General features: G+C 37.8%; 1 protein-coding gene across 1 annotated transcript in view; it reads right to left on the reverse strand.

The window, feature by feature from the left end:
- DOP1B (DOP1 leucine zipper like protein B) overlaps positions 1 to 13,258 on the reverse strand; it is a 51,212-nt gene that overhangs the window by 20,361 nt on the left and 17,593 nt on the right. Inside the window, exons 8-18 of the mRNA XM_005151673.3 lie at positions 12,510 to 12,610; positions 11,941 to 12,055; positions 9,437 to 9,557; positions 8,816 to 8,935; positions 8,123 to 8,228; positions 7,380 to 7,571; positions 5,855 to 6,548; positions 4,114 to 4,382; positions 3,176 to 3,328; positions 2,072 to 2,172; positions 1,252 to 1,442 (exon numbers count right to left, since the gene is read on the reverse strand). Of these exons, the coding sequence (XP_005151730.2) occupies positions 1,252 to 1,442; positions 2,072 to 2,172; positions 3,176 to 3,328; positions 4,114 to 4,382; positions 5,855 to 6,548; positions 7,380 to 7,571; positions 8,123 to 8,228; positions 8,816 to 8,935; positions 9,437 to 9,557; positions 11,941 to 12,055; positions 12,510 to 12,610 (2,163 nt within the window). The remainder of the gene's footprint in view (positions 1 to 1,251; positions 1,443 to 2,071; positions 2,173 to 3,175; positions 3,329 to 4,113; positions 4,383 to 5,854; positions 6,549 to 7,379; positions 7,572 to 8,122; positions 8,229 to 8,815; positions 8,936 to 9,436; positions 9,558 to 11,940; positions 12,056 to 12,509; positions 12,611 to 13,258) is intronic.

The following is a 13,258-nucleotide window of genomic DNA, read 5'->3' on the forward strand; positions in this document are numbered from 1 at the left end:
CTAATGATTTGACAATCAAGACAGAAAACCAATTATGCAATCTGACAGCTAGATTAACAGTGATGAGACAGATAGTGACAATGAAGTTTCTTTACACAGAGCTACCAGACACTTCTCCACCGTCTTCCTGCTCTGTTCCAGAAACAAACTTGCCTACTTGGGCCAAATGGTGCAGCGTCTCATGTCCATACCATTCTCAGCAATCCCAAACCTGAACAGATTGACAGCCTTCACAGGACTTTGAACTTGGAGCAAACCCTGGTTCTATGCCTGTCTCAGTCTTCCTCAGGTGTTCCCCACAGGTGTCTGTCACACTTGTCACACACATTGTGAATCACATATGACACACAGATCATATGTGGTTCACAACGGGTCTTATTATGAGTCTTCAAATGGACAACTTCCAGCTGTCAAATTCAGCTTGTCGACATAAAGATGCCCTGTCACATTCTTAACTTTGGGTGGCTGAAGGTCATCTTCTATTCCAAACATCTCACTTTGCTTCTACATCCTAGCTCTGGGGATCCTTGAAACATATGACACAAGAACTCAGCTCTCCTCTTGAATCAAGGCAGATCTTTGGACAAATACGTTTTAATTTTCAGAAGTTAGCAGAATTAGAAGGGAGGCTTTGTGTGTTGTGCCCTAGACAGCAAGATGCTCCTCAGCCTCTGGTTATTAACACAATGTTGAAGGAATCATTAACAAAAAACATTCTGAAAAAAATAATTTGATGCGAGGGTGCATTGTGTTCAAGGGCAAGACTGGGTGGAGAGAGTAAGATTTGCCTGTCCATCCTACCTAGACAGGTATTCTGTCATCCTACTGAGACAATTCCAGGATTGACACAGTCACCAAACTGCTCCTGGATTTCATTTGGTTGCAGACCTAGTTTACTCGAGAAACAATCCTGTACACAGTGAACACACATGCAGTGTGGATCATCTGGGAATGGCAATGAGAAGTGCAGCACAAGATCTCAGGGCAAAGCAGGGAGCAATCCAAACTAACAGTGTAGGTCCAGTCCCCATAACAGAAATGATCATTAGGCCTTCAAGTAGCATAACTTACTCCTGAACTTTGTTTTAGGCATCGCTATAGGTACTAGGATGAGGAGGAATCTATGGAACTGATGCAAGACAACTCAGGGTAACAGCATGCCATTGTATTTCAGAGACTGCCTTCAGGAGGTGTTCAGGAGTATGCAGTGCTGTATTAGCACTTACAATTTTAGTCCAAGAACAGTTTTACCTGCTGAATTTTTCTGTTTGATGTAGTGGATGGACGTGCGCTGTGTCTTTGGGTGAAGCAGCAGCAGCAGGACTGGTTCAAGAATCCGTGCAACATCATTAAGTGAAAGAGCACGGATCAGCCAGCCCTGTGCTGCAGCACTAATTGCGCCATCTGAACAATTGAGACTGTCCAGTACCACAAACAGAGACCTGAGTGGAGAAATCAGAATGAAGAAGTACAATTGAAATCCCTAAAAAGGTTAATGCAAACAACAAAATAGTGGCAGGGAACAGACATAGTGCATGTTCAAGTAAGCACCACTCAATGGCTCATGTCTGCTAATGATAGCTTGATCATGCACATTTTCCGGGACTGAGGTCAAGTACACATGCATTCGTAAAAGCAAGGCCAGACATATACTCACACTCTAGAAGAGCAGCATATTTTAAAGTTCCTTCACATATTTATTTAGACAGATTCTTAATGCCTTTGTCCCATTTTATACAAGGTTATGGTCTTGTAAATAGGAAGTAAAACTGTAAGATTTTTCATAAGTAGCTGGTTCTATTTTCTTTGTAAATAAAAAAATGCGTTATGCAGAAACCTTTCTGCAAGCTGCTCATATGAAGCTCTTTCTATAGAAACTTTCTTCATACAAGTGCACCACGCATACAAGGTGCCCCATGCTTTGCAAATGTAATAAGATCTTCCTTTTGCTCTTGTTTCTCTTTTTGTCTCTACAGAGAACTTTTTCTTACCTCAGAAAAAAAGAACATAATAAAGCATGATACAGTTAAACATATAAATGTAAGTCCAAGCCAGTGGAAATGGAAAATACCTATCAAAGGACCGATTGTGAGAAGTCACTCTGCTGCCTTGGATCTCTCTGGTCAGGTGCCACATAACAGAGAATCTGAACAGTGCTTCCAGCCTAGTCCCCTGTGCAAGGAAACAAGACAGATACAATTTTTTTACAGCATTTATCTTTGAGTAAAGTTTTAGTGATTTTTAAACCTTTAGCAGAAAAATAGCTATTGTGTAGGTGACTGCTAATCCTTCTCAGGTAGTTTTCTATCTTGCAATAGACTAAATCAAGATGCCATATACCCATGAATGTGCAACCAAAACGTAACAGTCAGTGTTAACAGGAGCAAGAAAAGATGTGCTGATACACCAAAAATGTATTTCAGGGCTCTGGTGTATAAACACTTTAGTCTTGGTTTGGTGTTAGGGAGGTTTAAAAGTTGGATGACAAACAGGAAGACACTGGTATATTAGTTTGTTATTGGTAATTTTGCTTGAAAGCTTTTAAAAGATTTCCAAACTCTTAAGTTTCAAAATTGTAAGAACAAATGTATGAAAACAATACTGAAGACTGAAGGTGGCTATTTTAAGTTTTATTGTGCAAGGCACTTCTCACAAATATGTTGTCAGCTACTAAATAACTATTCTGACTTACTATTAAACTTAGTCATTAAACTAGGTAAGTAAAATAATTAATAACTGGGTCACTTAAAATACAGCTTACTTATTATGAGAACTAAATGCTGAGCCAACATTATATTGACATACATTTACAAAGCACTAAAATCCTTCATTGGAATATGCAGTTTACAATATGAACATAAAATAAAATTGTTTTAGAGTTTTTGGTGGAGCTGGGTCAGTTTGCAAACGCTGACAAAAACTGCAGGCTTTTAGATACTACATGATTTGGGCTGAAACTAAAATTGAACTTGTATCCAGGGATTAAGTTTAGCAGTATTCCTGTGACGAATACATTTCAGGGAACTGTAACATCATGAACAGAATCTGTCAGACTCTTGGAAGATAGAGAGACCGTGGAAGTGAAAACATGGGGTGGAAGGGAACTGGAAGCAGACTGAGAAGCACTGGAATAACTCTACAGTGATGAAGGGACTTCAGTGAATAAAGAACTTACTTTATCACAGTCCAAAAGTGCATGGCAGATAATGTCTTCGCAGATATTTGCTGATGGTGCCAAGCAGTGTAGCCTGTAGAACAACTCCACACATGCAATATGATGCTCTCGTGTCTCTTTGTTCAGCTGATTCCAGAGCACACAGGCTACTCTCTAGGGAAAAATAACATCAACAAGTAATTTATATTAATAATAGTAATTTATTCCCTAACGCAAAAGCTTTTAATTGCGCAAATCCCCTCTACTACCAAAAGACATTTCCAAATCACCTTAGTTTAGCAAGGAGCAAAAATTCAGGTTATACACTCAGACCTAAAGGAATGTAACTCTCCTACCTTAGTAGGACAGATAATTCAAATCTATGTGCATGAGAAGGTAAGAAAAGCATTTCTGCTTTTATTTTCTGGGTCAAAACTTAACAGATTGCTCATGTGTCAAGCACAGCAATAGGCAACACAGTAATTAAGAAAAAGATCTTGGAACCAACACTAATACCAACACTAATATCAAAAAACATTCAGGAGAAGGAAAGAACCTTTGAAGTGCATATACTAAAACCATGGAGGATTATTCAGCCATTAACATTTTTTCTTATCTGAAAACTTAGAGTGGTATCAAAGTTTTCCAAAGCATGGTTTTCAATATAATGAAACCAAACCCTCCAAGTCAGAAATCAAATATATCTACCCCCAAGAATTCGGGCATAAAACCCAAATAGCAATTTGAAAATAACCTTTCACTTTTGAACTTTCTGTTGGGAAACACATGCAGAGGAATGGAATTGCTTTGCAATGCTTGTGGAAGCAAAAAAAAATCAGTGTATCACTGTTACACAAACATCCTGCCCCCAACATCCATTTAAATAACATTTGCTTTCCCGCACCATCCATAGAGGTTCAATGTAGTTGGGCAGTAAAAAAGGAAAAGCAAATTGACACCTGGTAGAAATCTGTTTTCTCTGAGATGATCTTTAGGACTCCAGGAGCAATGGGAGGAAGGGTGACCATCTGTAGCTTTCCAAAGAAGGGATTGTGGCCAGACACTTTGTATCTCTTCATTCTATCTTCTATTACAAGTGCCAGTGACTGGGAATGGTTGATCACCTCCAGCAGTGTGAAGATGGACACATTCTGCACATAGCAGTCATTTACACAACAGCATATTGTCATTAAGGACTTCAGCCACAGAGGGAAGCTGGCATCACAACCTTCCCAGAGATAAGTAAAAAAAACAAACAAACAAAAAAAATTATTATTTTTTCAATAATCACAAGGTTGTGGTCATATTTCCAAGAATCCTTCAACCAAGCTCAGAGGATCAAGAGTCAAAAATGACTACCCAAATCCAACTACCATGCTGGATATCAAGTCCCTTACTTCAGGAAGGACTTGCTTCAGAGCAAGTTATATTCTTTTCCCTAGATCTCCCAGTAGAAAGCTCTTGCAGGACCTTGGTAATCCAGTAACTAATGGATTTCTGCTTTCCATTTTATGCTTACTCACACCTAGTCCTTACAGCTGCTGCTTTCCAGCTCTCATTGTCAAAAACCACAGTGGTCTGCTGATCTAAGGATGCTCTTTCACAGAGAATTGTGGCGTATCAGTTCAGAAACAGTGAAGCAGTCAAAGAACTGATACGGCTAACATCAAGTCAAGACATCTTTGCCTATCCTGAGTGAATAATCAGATACATTTTTATTAAGGCTTGACTGGAGACAGTCTGAAGTATGAGTTCTGGCTTCAAACCCAAATGCTTTAACTGCTTTACTATCACAACTACTCTTCCTTCTCCACATCAGACAAGTTCTGTATCACATTTAGCCCAGAACCTCATTATCAGAGGTCTTTTCTTTCTGTTTTTAAACCTTACTGTATTCTCCAGGATGTGCAGTTGAAAAGAATTTTGAAAATAAACTTCTATATCCCTACGATGATATTTCAAAGAAACATAATTATGAAAGCAAGCCTTGTAAGTTGAGCTACACTGCTGACCACATGCAAGGCACTGCAAATATGCAAATGTCCATGTCAGGCAGACAACTCGCCCATGTAGATGATGGGCATATCATCACATTGCTGAGGAAGACAGCAGAAATCTGTAGTGAGGTGAGGATGAGAGCTCAATTTATCCTGTTTCTCACCTTTCTATATACTACAAGCCTATCTTGTCAACTAGTCTTCAGGCCAATAACTGCTTCTGTTAAAGCTAATGAATGAAATTGAACTCCCAGAACAAACAGGCCCACCAGTTATACGAGATTATTCTTTCTTATCTTACATTGGACTGGGCTTCTTTGAATTCTGAGGTTTATGGAAAGAGCTTATTTTGCTTCTAGTATGGTTCAGAGCTCCAGTTTTCTACCTACACCCATCTTCCTCTAACACAACATATTTCCTGAAAACCCTGAACCATGCCACAAGGCTACAGGCCAGAAGGTCTTTGCATCCCTTCAGCTACAAGTTTTGCAGTGAAAGCTTTCAAAAGAATGTGAATTATAAAGCTTGGTAAAAATCGTCCCTCAGCTGCAAGACAAAAAACCCAGGCTGATGTGGGGAAGTCTTTAATTCACATGCAACTTGCCTTCAGCCCTGTCAAAAGACATTACTACTGTCCCATGTCACACAGCTCACACTGCTATTCTCTAATGTTCAAGTTTCCTAGTAAAGAATCTTTTCTTACCAGGAATCTGAAACAGAGAAAGATACAACTGTTCAATTTCTTCCTCCGAAAGATAGACTGGGAATGTGGTACAATCCAACAAAAGGTGACAAGCTGCAGAGAAAGCTTCCTTGCAGTCACCTCTAAGGGGTCCCAAGACAAGCATCACTTGTTCAACGTCCCACTCTTCTTCTTCCTTTTCCTTTTTATTACCACAGTTGTGGTCAGAAAGAAGAGGATTAGAACTCTTACTCTTGAATGGTGACCCTCGAACTGAGAAAAAGTCTGAAAGCATTTGTTTAAACTGAGGTACAGTGATTTGCTTTGCATCCCATGGACTCTTCTTCTTGCTACCACTTTCAGGCAATCTGTAGCCATTCTCTTTTTTCTCTTTTCCACTCAGATTCATTGCTGAGATGCTTTCATTATTTGTTTCTTGAAATTGCATCCCAAAAATGTATTTACTGGAAAACTTGGCAACCAGCTCTTGGATGCAATATAAAGTCTTCTGAATGCTCCCCCCTTTCTTCCATACATCATCTCTCTCAAGGGTCACAGTTGGCACTCCCAAGTGCTGAGAGAGCTCTGGAGAGGAAGTACTTAGACCAATTCCACTGTCTTCTGACTTCAGGGGAGGGAATGATGTCTCATCCTCCTCCTGCAGCACAGACTTAGTCTCCAAGGTTATGTCCACATTTTCCTTTTTCACTGGGCTCTAAAATAGAAATGTTAATGTGGTTAATGTTGCACTGCATAGACCATTTTAAACTACATAGAGCTGTGGCAGGCACTAGGGAAGAGCAATGACAAAAAAAAAACCCCAAACCCTAGTGTTTGCAATTTCCAGATTACTTTTACAAAATCATGAGACATAGTTATTTGTAAGCAGTTAATTTCAATTGCAATGTAACAAATGTTTGTATAATCCTCACACCTTGATTCATCAAACACCAACAGATCCACAGCTACAAATAGAAATGTTTCCTTAAAATCATTTCACCACTAGAACAGCATTAAGTATGTTGGATTATTTCTACTCAAATGCATGTATCTGTTCTACTGAAAAATTCTGGCAGGCTGTGCTTGTGTGGCTGCTTTATGCCATCTATTCCTCACTCCCTATTATGTTCTTTTCACACAAATAATACCACATTGTTCTAAACTAAAATATTAATTGAAAACCTTGCAAACCTAATCAGCTGTAAAGCTGGGCTTGATTTGCAACTTGAATCTTTAGCAACTGCATTATACTGAGTGCTTTTCAAAATCATTGAGATCACATTCTTCTGAAGAGGTCAGATTATAGCTCCAGTTTCAGACAAGATTATATACTCCTTCACTGTCACAAATAATTCACACAAGTCAGAACTTAAAACCCAGTAAGTCTAACAAGGCAGCAGATAGCTCTGGAAGGGGCCAAAGAAGGTAGTTTCAAAAATCTTTGTTGCTGCAGTTATTGTGTAGGTTTAAGTTAAGCGAATTAGCATTTTAAAATGCTATGTCACTAACAATTTCAAACATCTACAAGTAGTTGAAAACCACCTACCCCATTTCCACTTCCTGTCTCAGTGTCCAAATAGGAAGGGGGCATTTGCACTTTGCTAAGCACCTTAAAACAGGTCTTTAAGGCATGAGTGAGTTCTGGTAAACCTAATACTTCCATATTTTCCAGGAGAGACTGCACCATATAACAGAGCATCTGTGGAAGATACTGAGTCTGCACTTCAGAATAGAGTTCCTAAAATAAATAAACATCGTTTAAGATAGTTATCACATATTACTGTCTATATTCATATTTCTCTCTATATTCAATACTGTCATATTCAGGTGTCTAACAACACAGGTCAGTGTTGATAAAGTCAGTTCATGAATTGTTAACCTGTACAAACTTACTTAAGCACGATTCCTCCTTTCTTCATTCTACATGATGAACACCAAATCATACTCCAAAAATCTTATTATAGCTAGCCAGCTACTAAGAGACCAAAAAGCCCCAGGAAATTATTTATCAAGATGCAAAAGGTACACTTTTTCTTTCCCTTGACAGAATCACCATATTTTAAAATGCAAATAGTTTTTATTTTGCTAGGCAAATAGCATGGGTAGCTTGTAGTACATAGTATAGTAGTACTATACAAGTATAGTACATAAAACTGTACTTTGCAGGGCATAGCATGCATATGTACACATATGTCAATTTACCCATTTTCACCTTAGGTAATCACAATATGAATTATTTGATTTTAAGATTCTTACGACTTTGAAGCAGTTAGCTTAATGTTGCCTTACCAAAGGAATCACATCAAGAAGAAACACCAACAGTGTGCAGAGCTCTGAAATTGTAGGAGGAATGCTAATATTTTCAAGAGGATATCTCGTCTGTGTGGATTTGTTTCTGGATGGAGAGAAACATTATTATGTAAGCCTTTTTCTTGTCAAAATTCTTATTACAATAAAAAGCTTCATTAAACCCAGCACAAAACACTAAATGGCCAGGCTTTTTGAAGCAAAGTAAAATGGAACTTCTAATACAGCAAGATAAAAAATTCTTTAAACCACTTTATTGTAGCTTGCATGTGGCATACTACAGTGCTTCTAATTTTCAGATTGAAACTCTACTCAATTTTACTGAAGTATAATCTCCCTTGTATTTAGAAACCAATAAAAAGATAGGTATCTCTATTTTTCTTCAAAACCCTCTTGTTCTTCCAAGAAAGACCTCTCAGCCTCCCTTTCCAAACCTTTTTCTCCTCTGTCACTTTACAAATAATTTCTTTTGTTCTCAGGTTGCTATTTTCCATCTAATCATTTACATGTTTACATTTTTAATTACTTTAGGATGCAACTTGCATATCTGTCTAATTCTAACATGTGTTTTGTCCCTTCCAGAATTTAAATGTTTCAGTAAACACTATTATCTTACACAAATAGCTTTTAAGTGGCATTTCTAAGAGGAACACTACTGTTTGACAACATAAACACCTGAAACATTCTTCAAAACATTTGGTCATGTAATCCCAAAGAAAATCTGTGCTTAAGGATGTGATCAACAAATTGACTGTCTTGACAATTTCTGAAGCATTTTTGTTCTCTTTTATAGCACTGCGTGAAAGGAAAAAGAAAAAAAAAAAGAAACAAATGTTAGTGAAGATTCCAAGAGCATGTACATCACAGTACTAGCTGATGCATTCCAAAAACTTCCCCCCCCTTTCTCTACAGGCTAAATTATATTGATTGTTTTAGATCAAGGACTAAGTCATTCTGGGACAGCGAGAGTTTAAGCATCTTTCTCCCAGATGAAAGAAATCAAGCCTTCAACTTTGAAAATCAAAAGTTTAAGAGTTCTGTTACCAGACTGATTTTTGGCCAATATAAGTGGGTTTAATCAACACAAATCACATGCAGTGTACTTTTTATTTTCTTCTCTGCTAATGAAGAGAAATCAATTGTGTGTGAGGAAAAAAGGAAGTAATAGAAAATATAATTTTCAATACAGGAGGTCACTTTAACAACCTGACCTTCCTTAAATTAGTCAGATTTTAGCAATTTAGCTTAATATAACTGATACACTTTCAGTTCATAATTGAAGACCTGTAGCTATACCTTGTAAGTATGTTGCCACTTTGATTGTAGCTAAGTTCAAGCTCAGAACCAAGTGCATCCTTGCAGTAGGAATAAAAGGCTCTAATAACTTCAAGGAAGAGATCCCCAACAACCTGTGGCCCTACAAATGAAGGAAAAAAGAATCTGGTAGTTGCACCAACGTGATTGCTAGGCAGCTCAGTTGCAAACTTGTATAGACTTAAATTAGGGGTAGGTAGATGAAAAAACAAAACATTCAGCCAAGTAGGAGAAAAATGCTTTTTAAAATGACAGATTCTCCAGTTACAATAAAATTAAATATGTGGTCAAATATATATATATATATGCATGCATCAATTCTACTTAAATATCACCTGTTGCTCTTTTTAGGAACTTTAAGTAAGTGATGCTTGGAAAGCCATAGCACTGGTTCCATATTACACTTAAGTCACTTCAGTAAGACACCTACACTGCAACCATTTATAAGTGACCATAACCATAACCATGAATCTGCAAGTTCATGTGCCAAAAATACTCTCCATGTCTGTAACTATCAGAAAAACAATCAGATTAACCAATTCACATTTAACATAGCAGCCTTGATTAAATTTCCAGGGACAGAAGACGGAAAAATCAGCAAATTGAGACAGTTTAAATGCCAAAATATATATAAAATACATATTTATACACAGTTTTAAGAGTACGGCACAAAAGTTAGGTGTGTGGGGACAACTGCATCCAATTTTCAAGGATCACTTTTATTATTTTAATTGAAATTGTCTATAAAGGAGGTGAACCAATAATAAGTACAATACCCTAAATATGGAAGCATTTAAAGTAGCATAAAAGGATTCCAATGAGTACTTCTAAAAAGGAAAAAAAAAAAAGTGAGGTCAAAGGTTCCTGTTAGGTTTTAGTTTGCTACCTTTAAGAAGCTGCACTGCTGAATCCGTTTCAAAAGGAAGTGAAAGTCATATTGACTTAAGGCTTAATAAGTTATATTTTGTGTGCTGACTGGATCTGAAAGATTAAACTGTAATACACCTCAGCTAAATAACCCTTATTTGTAGTTCCGATTAACACTGATTGTCAGCCAAATAAAACACACAACAGTTATAGTATTTGTCATCTACTTTCTAAATTGCACTAATCCATAAATTTATAATGCAACAACACTAGTGTCTTCTTCAGCATTTTTGTCAGGAAATAAAAATGCTGTATATAAGAAGCTTCAATCACAATAGATTTTGGCTTGGTTTTTTTTCTTTTCTTTTCTTTTTTTTTTTAAACAGCTGAAAACCAGCTAAAACCAGTGGAAAGAAACATTAGCACCACTGTCTTACAAACAGACTAACAGCTGCTTCTACTAATGTAGCATCCATTTGTTAGATAAGAAATAGAGAATCCTTATTTTTCCTGGCAGTGCTTTGGTAATTCTTTAACAGGAAATGTGCTTAAAAGTACTTGCCTGACCCATGAAAGAGGATAAGCCTACCACATACAAGATCCTATAAAACAAATTGCCACCCAAGGGTTTAGTCTCAGTCAGTACATGAGTTTTGGTCTAAATCTATGCTTAGAACATAATTTCAAAGATTTGTCTGCACATACACAGTTCTTACAGAATACTGTTAAATCCTAAACCTCTGTCAAGTCATTTTGGCTTAGTTTTTACACACAGAAAGGAGAACTTGACCTTTAAAACAAGGGCCAGCAGAGCCTCACCCTTCTGGCACTGACAACTTCATGTACACAACAGGACAGACATGTGACTGGGAAGAGGAGGAAATTCTTCATAGCTCAGTCATGAGGTCTCAAACTATAACTCCCACAGCAACATCAGTCTGGCACTAGCAAGCAGTGCCACTGACAGAGGCACCCCTACCTCTCCACACCCATAACAAGTTATCTCCAGCTGGAACACCTGCAGGTAAGTGGTACTGTCCACTTTGGCACAAGCACCACCATACACTAGTTGCTGAGGGACTACACTGTCTGGAAAAGCAAGACGGTCATGAGAGTCTGATGCAAGCATCTAGGGAGGCCTGCACAACCAAGCATTGGAAACACCCAGGCAAGAGCAGCATTGGTGGTTTTCTGCAAAGGAGCCTCTTTATAAGACAGAACAAAAAGAGGCCTAACAGTGTTTTTAGCAAATAAGCTCCAAGGAATGAATTGAGTAGAATATCGAGACTAGGGCAGAAGTAGTTCTTTTTAACAGGTCCCCCAGATTGCAGTTCTGGGCACAGAAGAGTGTTATCCTCACTAGGATAAATCCATACTATAGTGGAGAGCTCTGCAGAAGAGTCAGAGGTAACCTGGAGGGGATGCTTGCTCCAAAGCACCATTCTGAATGAGGTCCAAGGCAAGGAACACGGCCCCCTGCACACTAATACACAGTGCATGCATATTCAGAATTAGGAAGAATTGTGCAGGGTGTGTCTTAAATCCTGCTGTCAAAGGCAATTGACAGCCAAGTTCTAACAGGCATTAGCAATCGTAACAGAAGTGACAAGCCACATTACCTATTTCAGGTTTGTCAAGGAGACTAACTAGGATGCGGAAGGGTTTCAAATAAGCTTGATGCTGTTCCTCTGTATCAGACTCTGGGAATTTCTGCTGTAAAATTTCAATCAAACTCTAGTAAAAAGAAAACATCAAATTGTTATACAGGGAAGAGAGACTGCCATTTTACTAACAGCTGAAGTGTTTCTAAATTAGATTTTGTTTTGTACCAACTACAATTGAATTTCAATTTTCCATTAAGGGTAGACAAATCAATGACATCTTTTCATCATCTGTACTCAAGAGCTGTTGTTATTCAGAGAAGCATTTTTAAATAATTCAGGTAGTTCATCAAAGATGCTACATTTTGGTTTCATTAGATTCCATTTGTATTATAAGCACATCCGATATTTGGATAAATACAGCAGAGCAGGCATTCAGATAGATGAAAATACAACCACCAAAATGACACTATCTATAGGGACAGAAAGCAAAGGACAAACCAAGGAGCACAGTGAGCAATTCTAGATTCAGTTTGCACTAAAATTTGAGAGGATCACAAATACATCTGTATGCAGCAAACACCAACCTCAACTAAAAGATCTTTAGAATATTTTCCAAAGAAATAAATAGCATGATCTTCTGAAGTTGTTGAGTCTGAAGCAAAAGTACCACCTTTAATATCAGAGCCTACAAGATAAACAGAGGCATCAAGAGTACACAGAAACACTACAGTACAGAGTGCTACACAGATGTCATTTATACAAATATTGAAATTATACCGTATATTCAACTTTTGTCATTTCAATACTTTGCTTGAAACAAACTCACATACTTCCCAAAGACAACTCTCATATCACAGTTTGAGGTACCCTGATCTGCTATACTGGATATAAATGAAAACCAAGGCCTGATCCACACATGGTGTCAGCAAGGAATGCCTTCATACAGCTACCTGGCTGCACTTCTTGCCCTGATAATTTTTAGCATCTTCATAACCTGTTAAAAAGAGGCAGATGGGGAGAAGCTATAGCTCTCTTACAGCCCCTCCTTGAAAATTAAGCCTCTGGGGGAATTAATAGACTATTACTTCCAGAAAAGCAAGGTTAAAATAGTACCCCACTCTTCTCAGTCCAATGAATCACTTCAGAATGAATTGTGGATAGGACTAGAAATAATCAGATACCCTGTGATTCAGGACAGTGAAATGAATTAATCTGTGAAGAGCAGACTTATTTGCCAAATAAATGCTTAATTTTATTAAACAGATACTTAATAAATGGCAACTAAACAACACTTTATTTTATCATCATTAACTGCTGAAAAGGTGTATTGCAA

The sequence above is a fragment of the Melopsittacus undulatus genome, chromosome 2 (genome assembly GCF_012275295.1).
Source record: "Melopsittacus undulatus isolate bMelUnd1 chromosome 2, bMelUnd1.mat.Z, whole genome shotgun sequence".
NCBI classification, from domain to species: domain Eukaryota; kingdom Metazoa; phylum Chordata; class Aves; order Psittaciformes; family Psittaculidae; genus Melopsittacus; species Melopsittacus undulatus.